This window comes from Pseudophryne corroboree, chromosome 5, assembly GCF_028390025.1.
Source record: "Pseudophryne corroboree isolate aPseCor3 chromosome 5, aPseCor3.hap2, whole genome shotgun sequence".
Taxonomy (NCBI): Eukaryota; Metazoa; Chordata; class Amphibia; order Anura; family Myobatrachidae; genus Pseudophryne; species Pseudophryne corroboree.
The window spans coordinates 610409434-610422786 of NC_086448.1; the positions used below are offsets into that span (position 1 = coordinate 610409434).

Genomic DNA, 13353 nt, shown 5'->3' on the forward strand with positions numbered 1-13353 from the left:
CACTTTATGTCAATCACTCTGCGGCGCCCATTGCGACTGAAAAGCTTCGCTAGACCTTGTGTAAAAATACATCTGCCGTTGTGAAAGTACATTGTGCGTGCGCACTGCGCTGCATACGCCATTTTTTTACTTAATCGCAGCAAACATTTTCAGCTAGCGATCAACTCGGAATGACCCCCATTGTTTCCATATATGTGTGACAATGAATATCGAAAATAAATCCTGTTATCTCTAATGGAGCAACCTAGTTCCTATTGGTGGCACTATAACCTTCTATGGTGGCGATTCAGCACCAGCACTTAGGGCTTTATTCATATTCTCGTATTCATAAAGATGTCACATATGGGTGTGAAATGTTTTACAAAGCTCATCCCTCTTTGTGGCAAAAATCTATGGTTTTATTCAGGATATTCAGATACATTTACCTTTCTTGTGACGTTTATGGGGTCCCCAGCAATACGTTTACCATGCATGAAATGAGATCTATTTCACAATAAGATAACCATCGTGCATGTGTGAGAGCACAAATATATCACTGGTAAAGGAGCGCACATTTTATTGGTGAGAGTGGTTACATTACTGACTCTGCTGTGTGTCCAGGCAGTTCCCTGAGAGAGACCCGAGCAGTTAAGGAAGTCCTAGCTGTATGGGTGAGTTATGGGGAAAGGGAGCTGGGTTCACAGAAGTCCTGGGGGAGAAAATAAACTGAGTTGAAGAGCAAAATATGGTAGTCTAATGCTGTAATATTCGTGCAGCCATCCTTTATTGGCCTGTTTTGGGATTTTTTTATTTTTTTATTCTTGCAATTTTCCTTTTTCTCTTACGTCCTAGAAGATACTGGGGTCCACATTAGTACTATGGGGTATAGACGGGTCCACTAGGAACCTTGAGCACTTTAAGAAATCAATAGTGTGCACTGGCTCTTCCCTCTATGCTCCTCCTACCAGACTCCGTTTAGCAAATGTGCCTGGAGGAGTCGGTCACGCTTAGGGAAGCTCCTGAAGAGTTTTCTGCATTCATTTTCTGTTTGTTGTTTTCAGGCAGGTCTGATTGGCACCAGACTGCCTGCTTCGTGGGACTTAGGGGGAGAACGGCCCAACTTCCTAAATAGTTAATGGTCCCGTTTCTCCGCTGACAGGACACTGAGTTCCTGAGGGAGTCATTCGCAAGTCCCACCACGGCGAGCGTACCCTCCAGGAGCACACCGCCACCTCTAACAGAGCCAGAAAATAGAAGAGTGGTGAGTACAGCACCGGTGTCCCGGTTAGCGGGTCGCCGGCGGGAATGGCGGCACAAGGTTAGGAGCACAGCTCTGACTGCAGGCTGCGCTCCAGGGGGCTCAGAGGACATACACAGACATGTGTCCCGCTGTGAGGGGCGTGCTGAGCCACCACTGCATACCCACACTGGCTACATACCCAACAAGGGTTTTAACTCTCTGTTAGGCATAAAATTTTCCCCAGGCCAGTATAAAGAAGTGGGAAGCCGAGCGCCATTAAGGGGGCGGTGCTTCACTATGAGAGGATCCAGCAGCTCACCAGCGCCATTTTCCCTCTGCAGCTTACACTGACAGGAATCAAAGGGAAACACAGCTCCTCCACAAAGACTCCACGTCTCCTGAGCAGTACCAGGGGGTCTTAGAAGGGGGGGGGGGGGGGCAGAGCCGGCCGTAGGCATAGGCAAACTAGGCAAATGCCTAGGGCATTTGTTATGCTTAGGGGCATCAGCAGCTTCTGCTGATTAAAATGATATGCGGCATGCCTATATTCTGTGTGTGACTGCGGCTGTATCTGCATACGAAATACTACATTGCATGGTATTCCTGGAAATCACTGTGATGTAGCATTTCATATGCAGACACAGCCGCAGTCGCACACACAATTTAGGCATGCTGCATATTATTTTAATCAGCAGAAGCTGCTTGTGCATCCTAGCCACATAGTAATGCAAATAAGATGCATTTTCATAAACAAAAGGTGCCCGACGTTAGCAGAGCTGCCAGCTGACTCATGCCAGGCATCTCCTGCAGAACTAGTGGAGGTGCTAGGGGGCACCAGCCAAAATCTTGCCTAGGGCATCATATTGGTTAGGGCCGGCTCTGGGGGTAGGGTGTTGCAGTATACTAAGCCCTATTAAGGGTCTTAATGTGGTGACCCAGCTAAGTTTTACTTGGTTACAGAGGCGCTGTGTGGCTGGCTCCAATTTCTGTGTCTCCCTCAGGGCTCTGTGTGGGTTAAACTGTGTTTTCACCTTCTGTCTGTAGGTGTGTGTGTGTCCCTTCACGTTACCATGTCCAGGGACTGTGTTTCCTGCACAGCTGAGTGTCTTTCCTCCCCAGGAGACTCACTACACTGTACTCAGGATAGTGCACATTCTCAAGCTAGTGGGGCAGAACCCCCATGGTTAGCTTCCATTAAAGTGATGATATCTAATATTTCTACAAAATTATCCCATAATGAGAATGAGACAAAGATTTTAAGACAGTCTATGGATGACCTGATGAATAGAAATTCAGTTCCCATTCCAGGGTCTCAAACCCCAGCCATTTGCCCACAAAAGCGTACTCTGGCCCAGCTCATGCAGGATGATACTGATGACGATACATCAGATCCAGAGGAGGGTGAAGTGGATGCGAGTGGGGGGAATGCTGTCCTGTCACAGGGAATACAGGCCCTGATAGAAGCTATCAGAAATGTCCTTCACATTCCTGACAAGGTGGCGGAGGTAGAAGAGGAATCTTATTTTAATGTAAAAAAGAAATCCTTAGCTACTTTTCCTGCATCAAAGGAATTGAATGTCCTGTTTGAAGACTCTTGGGCTAATCCTGACAAAAAATGTCAGATACCGAAAAGATTAGTTACATCCTTTCCCTTTCCTCTGGAAGATAGAAAGAAATGGGAAAATCTGCCGATTGTATCTAGGTTGTCATGTAAGATAGTCTTACCTGTTCCTGGGGCAGCATCCTTAAAGGACACAGCTGACCGCAAGATTGAGAACACTCTCAAGTCATTGGGGGACATTCCGACCCGATCGCTAACTGCACATGCACCGGCGCTGCAGTGCGCGGCACATGCCAGCCGTCATTGCCTAGCGATCGCCTCTGAGGCAAAGGCGGTTGCTAGGCGGGAGGGGGTTGGACGGTGGCATTAAGCCGCCGTTTAGGGGGCGCGGTCCGGCCAATGCAGGCGTGGCCGGACCGCTGAGGGGGTGGGGGCGGGCCGCGGCGGCTACGTGACGTCGCACACAGCCGCTGCGGGCCGGGGAGCGACGAGTAGCTCCCGGCCAGCACGCTAAAGCTGCGCTGGTCGGGAGCTACTCTTGAAGTGCAAAGGCATCGCCGCTGCAGGGTGGACTAGCATTGGATTGTGCATGGATCACTAAAGCCATTGCAAAGTGGTCAGGTAACCTAATTGGCGGATTGGATACCTTACCTAAGGGGGAGATAGTTTTACTCCAGCAACATATTCAAGACTATGCTAACTTTATGGTGGAGGCCATAAAGGAAATTGCTTTGCTCAACGCACGCACCACTGCCATGGCAGTGTCAGCACGCAGGGGCTTGTGGCTACGCCAGTGGACTGCGGATGCGGATTCCAGGAAAGGCGTGGAAAACCTACCATTCACAGGGGAGGCCCTTTTTGGAGATGAACTGGATAAATGGATATCCAAGGCTACGGAGGGTAAATCTACGTACCTTCCTTCCGCAGCACCCCAGCTAGGAAAACCTACTCTGCTCGAACTCTGCAGTCCTTTCGGACAGCGAAATTCAAAGGCAAATCCAAAGGTTCTTCTACAGCCTTCAGAGGTAACAGAGGTAAACCCAGAAAATCAGCAACTGCACGTTCTCAGGAACAGACCCCCGGGTCTGCTCCCTCAAAGCCTTCAGCATGACGGTGGTCCGCACTGCCTGGAAGGTGGGAGCTCGGTTACGTTATTTCAGTCACGTTTGGGCAACATCTTGACAGGATCCCTGGGTCACAGACCTTATCACCCAGGGATACAGACTGGAGTTTCAGGAGCTTCCACTTCACAGATTCTTCAAATCAGGCTTACCAGCTTCTCCGGAAGAAAGTTTGACTTTATAGGCAGCAATTCAAAAACCGGTACAGACTCAGGTCATTGTCCCAGTTCCACTTCAACTACAACACAAGGGTTACTACTCCGACGTGTTTGTGGTACCGAAACCGGACGGTTCAGTAAAGCCCATTTTAATCCTCAAATCACTGAACCCGTATTTAAATGTGTTCAAGATAGAGTCTCTGAGAGCGGTGATCTCAGGTCTGGAGGAGGGGGAATTTCTGGGGTCTCTGGACATCAAGGATGCGTACCTTCATATTCCGATTTGGCTGCCTCATCAGGATTATCTAAGATTTGCACTACAGGACTGTCACTACCAGTATCTGGCCTTGCCATTTGGCCTCGCCACGGCACTGAGGGTATTCAGCAAGGTAATGGCAGAGATGATGTTTCTCCTTCTCAAGCAGGGAGTGAACATAATACCGTACCTGGACGACCTGCTGATAAAAGCGTCTTCCAGGGACAGGTTGTTGGACAGCATTGCCCTCTCAACCCAACTACTTCAGGATCACGGATGGATTCTGAACCTACTAAAATCCTACCTGGAACCAACACGGAGGCTTCCGTTTCTGGGGATGATACTGGATACGGAGGAACAGAAGGTATTCCTTCCGTTGGAAAAAGCATTGGTAATCCAGTCGATGGTGCGGGATGTTCTAAAACCAGCCCGGATATCGGTGCATCTATGCATTCGCCTTCTGGGGAAGATGGTCGCCTCTTACGAGGCTCTGCAGTACGGAAGGTTTCATGCAACGCCCTTCCGGCTGGATCTGCTGGACAAATGGTCCGGATCGCATCTTCACAGGCACCAGAGGATACGTCTGTCACCAATAGCCAGGATTTCTCTTCTGTGGTGACTCAGACTTCTCACCTGACCGAGGGTTGAAGGTTCGGGATTCAAAATTGGGTTCTGCTAACCACAGATGCAAGCCTCAGAGGTTGGGGAACAGTCACCCAGGGGTAACAGTTCCAAGGAAAATGGTCAAGTCAGGAAACCCTTCTTCCAATCAACATTCTGGAACTAAGGGCCATATACAACGCCCTGCTGCTTGCATCGCATCTTCTTCAAAATCATGCCATTCAGGTTCAGTCGGACAATGAGACGGCAGTAACATACATAAACCGACAGGGCAGAAAGACACACGGTGGTTCTGTCGGCAATCTTCATTCCAGGAGTAAACAACTGGGAAGCTGACTTCCTCAGCAGACACGACCTCCACCCAGTAGAGTGGGGCCTTCACCCGCAGGTGTTAGTGTCCTTAACACGTCAGTGGGGAATTCCACAGATAGACATGATGGCCTCTCGTCTCAACAAGAAGCTAAAGCGGTACTGTTCCAGGTTGACGGACCCGCAAGCAGTGGCGGTGGACGCTCTGGTGACTCCATGGGTCTACCAAATGGCTTACGTGTTTCCACCTCTTTCACTGATCCCAAGAATTCTCAAAAGAATAAAAAGGGAAGAGGTTCAAGCAATTCTCATTGCTCCGGATTGGCCAAGAAGGGTCTGGTACGCGGATCTACTGGAGATGCTCCCAGAGGACCCTTGGCCTCTACCTCTTTGAGAGGTTCTTTTACAACAGGGGCCATTCGTCTATCAAGACTCACCACGGCTACGTTTGACGGCATGGAAGTTGAGTGTCAAATTTTGGCCAGGAAAGGCATTCCGAACAAGGTTATTCCAACCCTGATCCAAGCCAGAAAAGGGGTAACGTCTAGACATTACCAACGTATTTGGAAAAAATATGTCTCGTGGTGTGAAAACAGGAAATTTCCTGCAGTGGAATTTCAACTGAAGAGAAAAAAGGAATTTAATTACCTACCGGTAAATCATTTTCTCGTAGTCCGTAGAGGATACTGGGCATCCGCCCAGTGCCTCGTTTTTCCTGCACTGTTACTTTGTTAAGTAATGTTGTTGGTTCAGCTGTTGCTGTTCCTATTCAAGTTGGTTAGTATGGCTTTCCTCTTGTTTATGTGTGCTTGTTCGAATCTCACCACTATTCTGTTACATCCTTCCTCAGGATATGTCCGTCTCCTCGGGCACAGTTTCTAGACTGAGTCTGGTAGGAGGGGCATAGAGGGAGGAGCCAGTGCACACTATTGATTTCTTAAAGTGCCCAAGGCTCCTAGTGGACCCGTCTATACCCCATGGTACTAATGTGGACCCCAGTATCCTCTACGCACTACGAGAAAAGGATTTACTGGTAGGTAATTAAAATCCTATTTTTTTGCAGAGCCCTCTTAGGTATCGATATAGTTTATAAGTAGAAAGGGGAAGGAGCAACAGGGTAATGATGGGTAGGAAGCCAGAAGATAGTACTTGTTTCTGCTCTTCTCCCCTCAGGAGGTTCATTATGCCAGCCACGGAGAAGTGTAACGCAAAGCTGAGCATACTAGTGTATGGGGATGCAACCTGTGCAGTGATTAGGGGCACCGCTTGAAAATGTTTAGTTTTCTCCACAATAACCCCTTATCTGAATCAAACGAAGCAGTGAATAGCCCTGCATGAGTGATAAAGCAGCACGGATGGTGTAATGGTTAGCTTTATTGCCTCACAGCACTGAGGTCATGGGTTAGATTCCTACCATGGCCCAAACTGTGTGGAATTTGTATATTCTCCCCGTACATGCATGGGTTTCCTTTGGGCACTTTGGTTTCCCCTCACAATCGAAAAATATAATGGTAGGTTAAGTGGCTCCAAAACCAAAATTAACCCTAGCATGAATATGTGTACATCTACACGTGGTTGGGAATATAGATTGTAAGCTCCTCTGGGACAGGGACTGATGTGAATGGCCAAACATTCTCTGTAAAGCGCTACAGAATATGTATGCGCTATATAAAGAACTAGTAATAAATAAATAAACAAACAAACAAATAATAAAGGGCTTTTCACTGCTGCATGAATAATTAAGAGATGAAACCCTTCCTGTTTCCCCTGGCAGTTAGAAAACACACTGTCATGTTATGCTGCTGATATCTGCCAGCCAACGTGCAGTGTGAGTGGGAAGCAGGAAGCTGTATATAGCAGGGATGCCCGTCTTCCTGGCTCTGTCACTCCGCACTTGGCTCTCAGGGGTAAATGTATGATCTGTTGTTATGGGGGAGAAGCAGTATCAGAGCGCGTTATGTGCACTGATACCGCTTCTCCCCCATATATTACAGCGACGATGCATAGCGCCCCATTCCATATCAGTGCTGCTATATAAAAGATAGCAGGCTGATATGAGGTGATGCCCTATCTCCACAGCAGGGACAAAGATGTCCCTGGCTAAGGTGGGCGCCGGCTCCGGACTGTGCAGGGGATCTCACATGAGTAGCCGGCCAGCATGAGCTGATGCGCTATGTGCTCAGGGAGGCATCGTTTTCACTTCTCATGCTCCGGCAGACAAGTTGTTAATACATTTTGTAGATGCCCCTTCCTGCTTTGCGTCGGTAATGAGGTGAAGCAAGAAGTGTCGTTATAATACATTTACCCCACTGTCAGGTAAATGCAGAGTAAGTGGGAAGCAGGAAGCCGTATGTAGCAGGGATGCCCGTCCTCCTGGTTCTGTCACTCCACGCTTGGTCTCCGTCAGGTAGGAGGTTCACACGTGCAAAAAATCATTTAAAACTAAGCTAACAAAAAAACAAAATACAAAAGCAAGAATCCTGCTAAAAATAGTCCAATTCTGCTTGTTAGAAGTGTAATTGGCAATTACTGTTTGGAAGCTAATAAGTGCCCATGTATCATGAGACAAGAAAGGAGTGTCTATATATTACAACATACAGTATGGGAGAAGTGTCTGTATATTACAACATATGAGAGAAGTGTCTGTATATTCTGAGAATGATAGAGTGGGTGGTTTGATTTCAGCTGTCTGTACTGTAAGGCATTTTTCAACCAATCCAAGGAATTAACATGTTTAATAAACTTGAGTTTCAAACATGTCACTGGCACAATGAATGATTTCATCAGATAACAAGCTATAATTGCATCTAATTTCAGCAATTATTGGTGGTGTACTGTAGCAAAGTTATTTGAGAAATTATACAATCAGTTCACAAGTTGTGATTACACAATAGAATCAAGAGCAGCTTACAACACATCTACTGTAAGTATGAGAAGATATAAAATCCTAGGGGCTTATGTGTATGGGACAGGTTATGGGTGGAAATAGGTTATTTATTTTTTGAACATGTTTTTGTCTAAGTGTAAATGATGCGCTCAGCTCTGCGTCAGTGCCCTAGTTTACTCCTCCTACATCCCCTAATAAACAACTCTTACAATAGGCTTTGAGAATGATTACCACTGCATTTTCAGAGATGCAAAGTAAGAAATACCATGTTACATATACTGTACAGAGAGGAAAAACAGATTTCCATTATCATAACAATATTTAAGCAGACTTAAAATTTGCAGATGGATATATTGAAAAAGGGATCCGGTCAGGAATACCAACATGAAACGCAATGCCAGTAGCGGAATCCTGAACGACAGGATCATGTACGTAAGTATGCCGAGGCTACTGCAAGGTAAGCCACGGGAGGAGAGGGGGGAGGTTAGGTCTAGGCTGCGGGAAGGAGGGGGGAGTTTAGGTTTAGGCTGCGGGGAGGGGGAAATTCAGGTGAGGCACCACCAGGAGGGGTTAGGCTCCTTGGGGGGGGGGGGGGGGGGGGTTTGGGTTGGGTCAGGCTGTGAGTAAGAAGGGTTAGGTTTTAGGAGTAGCATCCTTACCCAGTAGGTGTCGGGATCCTGAGCACTGGGATCCAGATACCATCCCCTTTCATCGTCTGATTAAATCACCCCCTGTGTCTCTGCTTGGTCAGTGGCCACGTGTTGTGCACTAGGAAAAGAATTCTACCACCCTGCTCTATGCCTTCTGCTATATATCTGAGAAAGTCATGCTCACTCAAGACATTAACTTGGGCTGGCTGAGTAATCAACTCTAATATTTCTAGGGAGAGATTCAATTAGCCGATAAAATGTATAAAATTTCTATTGGAACTTTGCAGGTTAATATATTGTGGATTTTCCAGCCAGGAAGATTTTGCTTGTCTGAGTTATCATATCCCATAATGCGTGAGCAAAAACAAGTGAGATTCTGCACCATAATGGTCTTTTTGGTGTCCCAGTATTTACTGTATACAGTACATTCTCTTGGGCACTGCGACATTTGAGTTCCTAGAATAATGACACACTAATACTTTGGAAGAGCCTCATATATGATGTTGTATAAAACATTGCTTATTTTGGCTCAAAAGGTGACGTTTTCTGTACCATAATACATGGAAGTGTGCGCAGCAGCACAATGCGGTCAGCGAGACATTGCGCTTTAGTGAATTTCGCCCCAAAAGTGACCACTGACTTTCCAGACAATCAAAAAAATGATTAAACCATGTAAATCTAAAATATAAAAAACAAACTAAAATGTTGTTTTAACTTTACTATACTTTATTTTGAATATATCTGGCTACGTTAAAGGGAAGTAGGGTTATCGATCAACTAGAAGCAAAATACTGAATGGGCCCTATTTAGATTAAGTAATACTGACATGACCAGCTCATCCATCTACTGCGTTATCCCTATCATTGGGGGTGATTCAGAGTTGATCGAAGAAGCAAATTTGTTAACAGTTGGACAAACTCATGTGCACTGCAGGGGGGGGGGGGGGGTCATCAGTCATCTGAGTAACCCTCAGGATGACCAGGGAAGTCACGCTGCTGAAGTCAGTGAAGACTGATTTTAGTGTGCCCAGAAGACAGGGTCAACATGCCGTCACTGACACAGACCTGTAAATGCGCAGTACACACCTTGCGCATATCAACAACCATCAGAGATGTGCGTAAACCATTAAAATGCGTACTGATTAAATGGACCATTTGTGTTAGATTCAAATACCCTTGGGAAAATACCGCAGATGAAAACTGGAGGTAGCGTCAGGCTTTAACAGCAGACGCTATTCAATTAGCCTCCCGCTTGGCTTATTAACAGGGGTTAATGGGCGTTAACTCGCAGAGAGGTAGATGTATGATCCTCCGTTATAGAGGGAGAATCGGTATCAGCGCATGTTATGTGCTCTGTTACTGCTTCTCAGATTCGTTTTAACCCCACCAAGGCACCAGTTAAACTTCAAGGTATTGGGGTTTTATTTTTTTGGCCTGCCTAGGGTAAATACCCGATGAATCTTGGCTTCTGGACTAGCCTCGGACGATTAATTAGCCTGTGGTAATCTACTGTGGCTTTTGAATTCCCCCACTAACACTGTTATAAACTTTCAATCTAGATCTCCTTTCCAATAGAGATGTATTTGGAGCAGAAACATCAGATAACCCTGTCTTCCAGCTGTAATATGTACCCAAACATCTACCTAAATTATAGTTGTATTAGGTGTGATAATCAATATTTACCAACCTCTTGTTAGATGCAGGGAGGTTTAGTGCCATGAATTCCAAAACTGTGGTCTCACCCCCCATAACACTATTTTGCAATTGGTGTCATTTCACTGTGGAGGACGGGCAATGATGACACTATTAAGAGGGAATCATGACTTTATGGTCCCGCCCATTGCACTGTGGAAATTGGTAGGATCCTGGAATCGCCCAAATTCAAGAGACTCCTGGACATATAGGTAGAGTAGTGTATGATTGCTTCAATGAATATGTTACGCATGGTCACTTCTAAAAAAAACAGCAGAGCCTAGAAATGTCATAACGTAATTGTCCATTAAAATAAATTATGCTGGATATATTTCTATTGTGTTTCTGATACTGTTGCTAATTCAAGGATTGGTTGACTATTTCTATGTTAATGGTGTGCATAGACTATTGCTAGAATCCTATTTTCTGGCATTTTTGTTGCTTAAAATAAATATTTAAAAGATCTGCTTTCTCCTTATTTTCTACAATTAATTTGCATATGTATCATTTAGTGGCCCTGTATTATACTTTTTATTATTATTATTATTATTTTATTTTTATTTTCATTTATGGATCCGGATGTAATGCCGCAGACGTGTGGGTTCAGCCGACGTGTGGGATACCGGTTGAAATTCAACCGTTTCTGGACAGAGGTCTTTTTACACATTTTCATCTATCTTAAACCATAGCGTTTAATGGTGGTCATTCCGAGTTGTTCGCTCGCTAGCAGTTTTTAGCAGCCATGCAAACGCATTGTCGCCGCCCATTGGGGAATGTATTTTCGCTTTGCAAAAGTGCGAACGCCTGTGCAGCAGAGCGCCTGCAAAAACATTTTGTGCATAACAAGACCAGCCCCAGACTTACTCTTCGTGCGCGTTGAATCTAACGTTGGAGGGACGGCTTTTGACGTCACACACCCGCCCAGCGTTCACTCAGCCACGCCTGCGTTTTTACAAACACTCCCTGAAAACGGTCAGTTGCCACCCAGAAACGCCCACTTCATGTCAACCATCCTGCGTTGTGCCGTGCGACTGAAAGATTAGCTAGACCCTGTGCAAAACCACAAAGAACTTTGTACCCGTACGTCACGCGTGCGCACTGCAGTGCATAGGCATGCGCAGAAATGCCGATTTTTAGCCTTATCGCTGCGCTGCGAACAACGGCAGCTAGCAATCAACTCGGAATGACCCCCAATATTCCTTTGACAATGAAGTCGTTACTAACATAACCTAAATAAATGAATTGTAAGCACAGACTACTTACACAGGGAGAGTTTATCTCGGATAACAGAAACCTGTTTCAGTGAATCAGTGAGCCATTTCCTTTTGAATCATCTGAACTTATTGACTTTTTGCACTAAAATGTTTCTGATTCAACATGATTTCCTAAAAACTATTGCTGAGTTTCTTTGATTAGAGTATGACACACACTGTATGAGCAAGCCAACACAAACACATACTTTGTCATTATCATTCCATATTTAATAATCATAAGCTACTGGTGATTTTCATTAAAAGACTTGCGGGATGTATAGCTTTCAAAATGCAATGTGTAAGTACATCCTGCCCTATGCCACAATAGCTAAAAAAGTGATTCTACAAAAATGGCCAACTGGCACAGCCCCTTCTTTAAACATGGTGAAAGAAGCATATTTATTTTGACAGAAGCGCTGCATATATATATATATTTTTTTTTTTGGCAAACGTGGTAGCCGATGGTTTTAGCCACCTATTCCAGACACCCGGGTCCAGAAAGTCTGCATCTGATGATGCAGACCCTGCACCCGTCACGCCTTCATAACGGAGGCGAAATGCCCCCATTTTGAAGAATGGTGCTGGCCATGCCCCCGCTTCCCCCCACCACCGCTGCAGAATGTCAATCATCCTGCAGCTGACAGAGGGCTGCGAACAACATCCCAAGACCCATTCAGAATGGGAATGACTGCGCAGGTGTATGGATCGCAATGCGCAGGTGCAAGGCCAAACTGCGAAAGAATGGTGCGAAAATTTCGATCACTAGGCGTACGCAAGTTGATTGACAGGAAGTGGACATTTGTGGGTGGTTAATGCCCGTTTTTTTGGGAGTGTCAGGAAAAATGCAGACATTCCCAAGCGTTTTCAGGGAGGGTGTGTGAGGTCAGCTCCGGCCCTGATCAGCCTGTTTGTATCACACTGTAGGAGTAAGTTCTGGGCTACGCACAGACTGGAAAAATTATTAGATGGTGAGTGAGTTGCAAATGGATTTGAAGATGTCCGCTGTCTGGCGAAGTTTTCGCACGGCCTACGCATGCATTCGCACACTTGCATGGGGGCGGGTTTTCACTCTCTATGGGCGGTGGCTATCTGATAGCAGACCTCTGCAAAAATGCAGAGGAACAATCAGGTCTGAATTAGGCCTCTTGTTTTTATTTTACATTTAGCAATGTACATACTATATTTATATCTGATCACACTTGAAAAGGTTATTTATATTGCATGCCGTCCCCTGTTCATGCAGAACTGCCTTGGCTCACATGTTTATCATACTCTGAATACATATAACAATACAGGACCTGCTTCTGATGCTGGAGTAACTCTGCTGTCTGTAGCTGGGGACTGAGGTCTCTGCTGTGCTCTGAGGTGGAATGTTGGGGATAATCTGTTAAGGCAAACACTCCGTCATCATCATCATCATCATCCTCCTCCTCCTCATCCCCTCCATCTGAGTCACTTTCTCTGAAGTCAGGGTAAGCAGCAATTTCCGGAAGGACATTTAGTTGATCAATCTGCAAAAAGTTAATGTTTATCTTTAAAGAAATCATACAATAAATTAAACTGTAATAATTTACTGGACCACAGCAACTAATCAACAATGAATATGTCTTATCTTAATATGAGCTCT

General features: G+C 45.6%; 1 protein-coding gene across 4 annotated transcripts in view; it reads right to left on the reverse strand.

The window, feature by feature from the left end:
* Positions 1 to 13353, reverse strand: part of MTCL1 (microtubule crosslinking factor 1) — a 350167-nt gene that overhangs the window by 52091 nt on the left and 284723 nt on the right. For all 4 annotated transcript variants that reach the window (XM_063923490.1, XM_063923487.1, XM_063923486.1 and 1 more), the window contains one exon: positions 13025 to 13237. In XM_063923490.1, coding sequence (XP_063779560.1) covers positions 13025 to 13237 — 213 coding nt within the window. The remainder of the gene's footprint in view (positions 1 to 13024; positions 13238 to 13353) is intronic.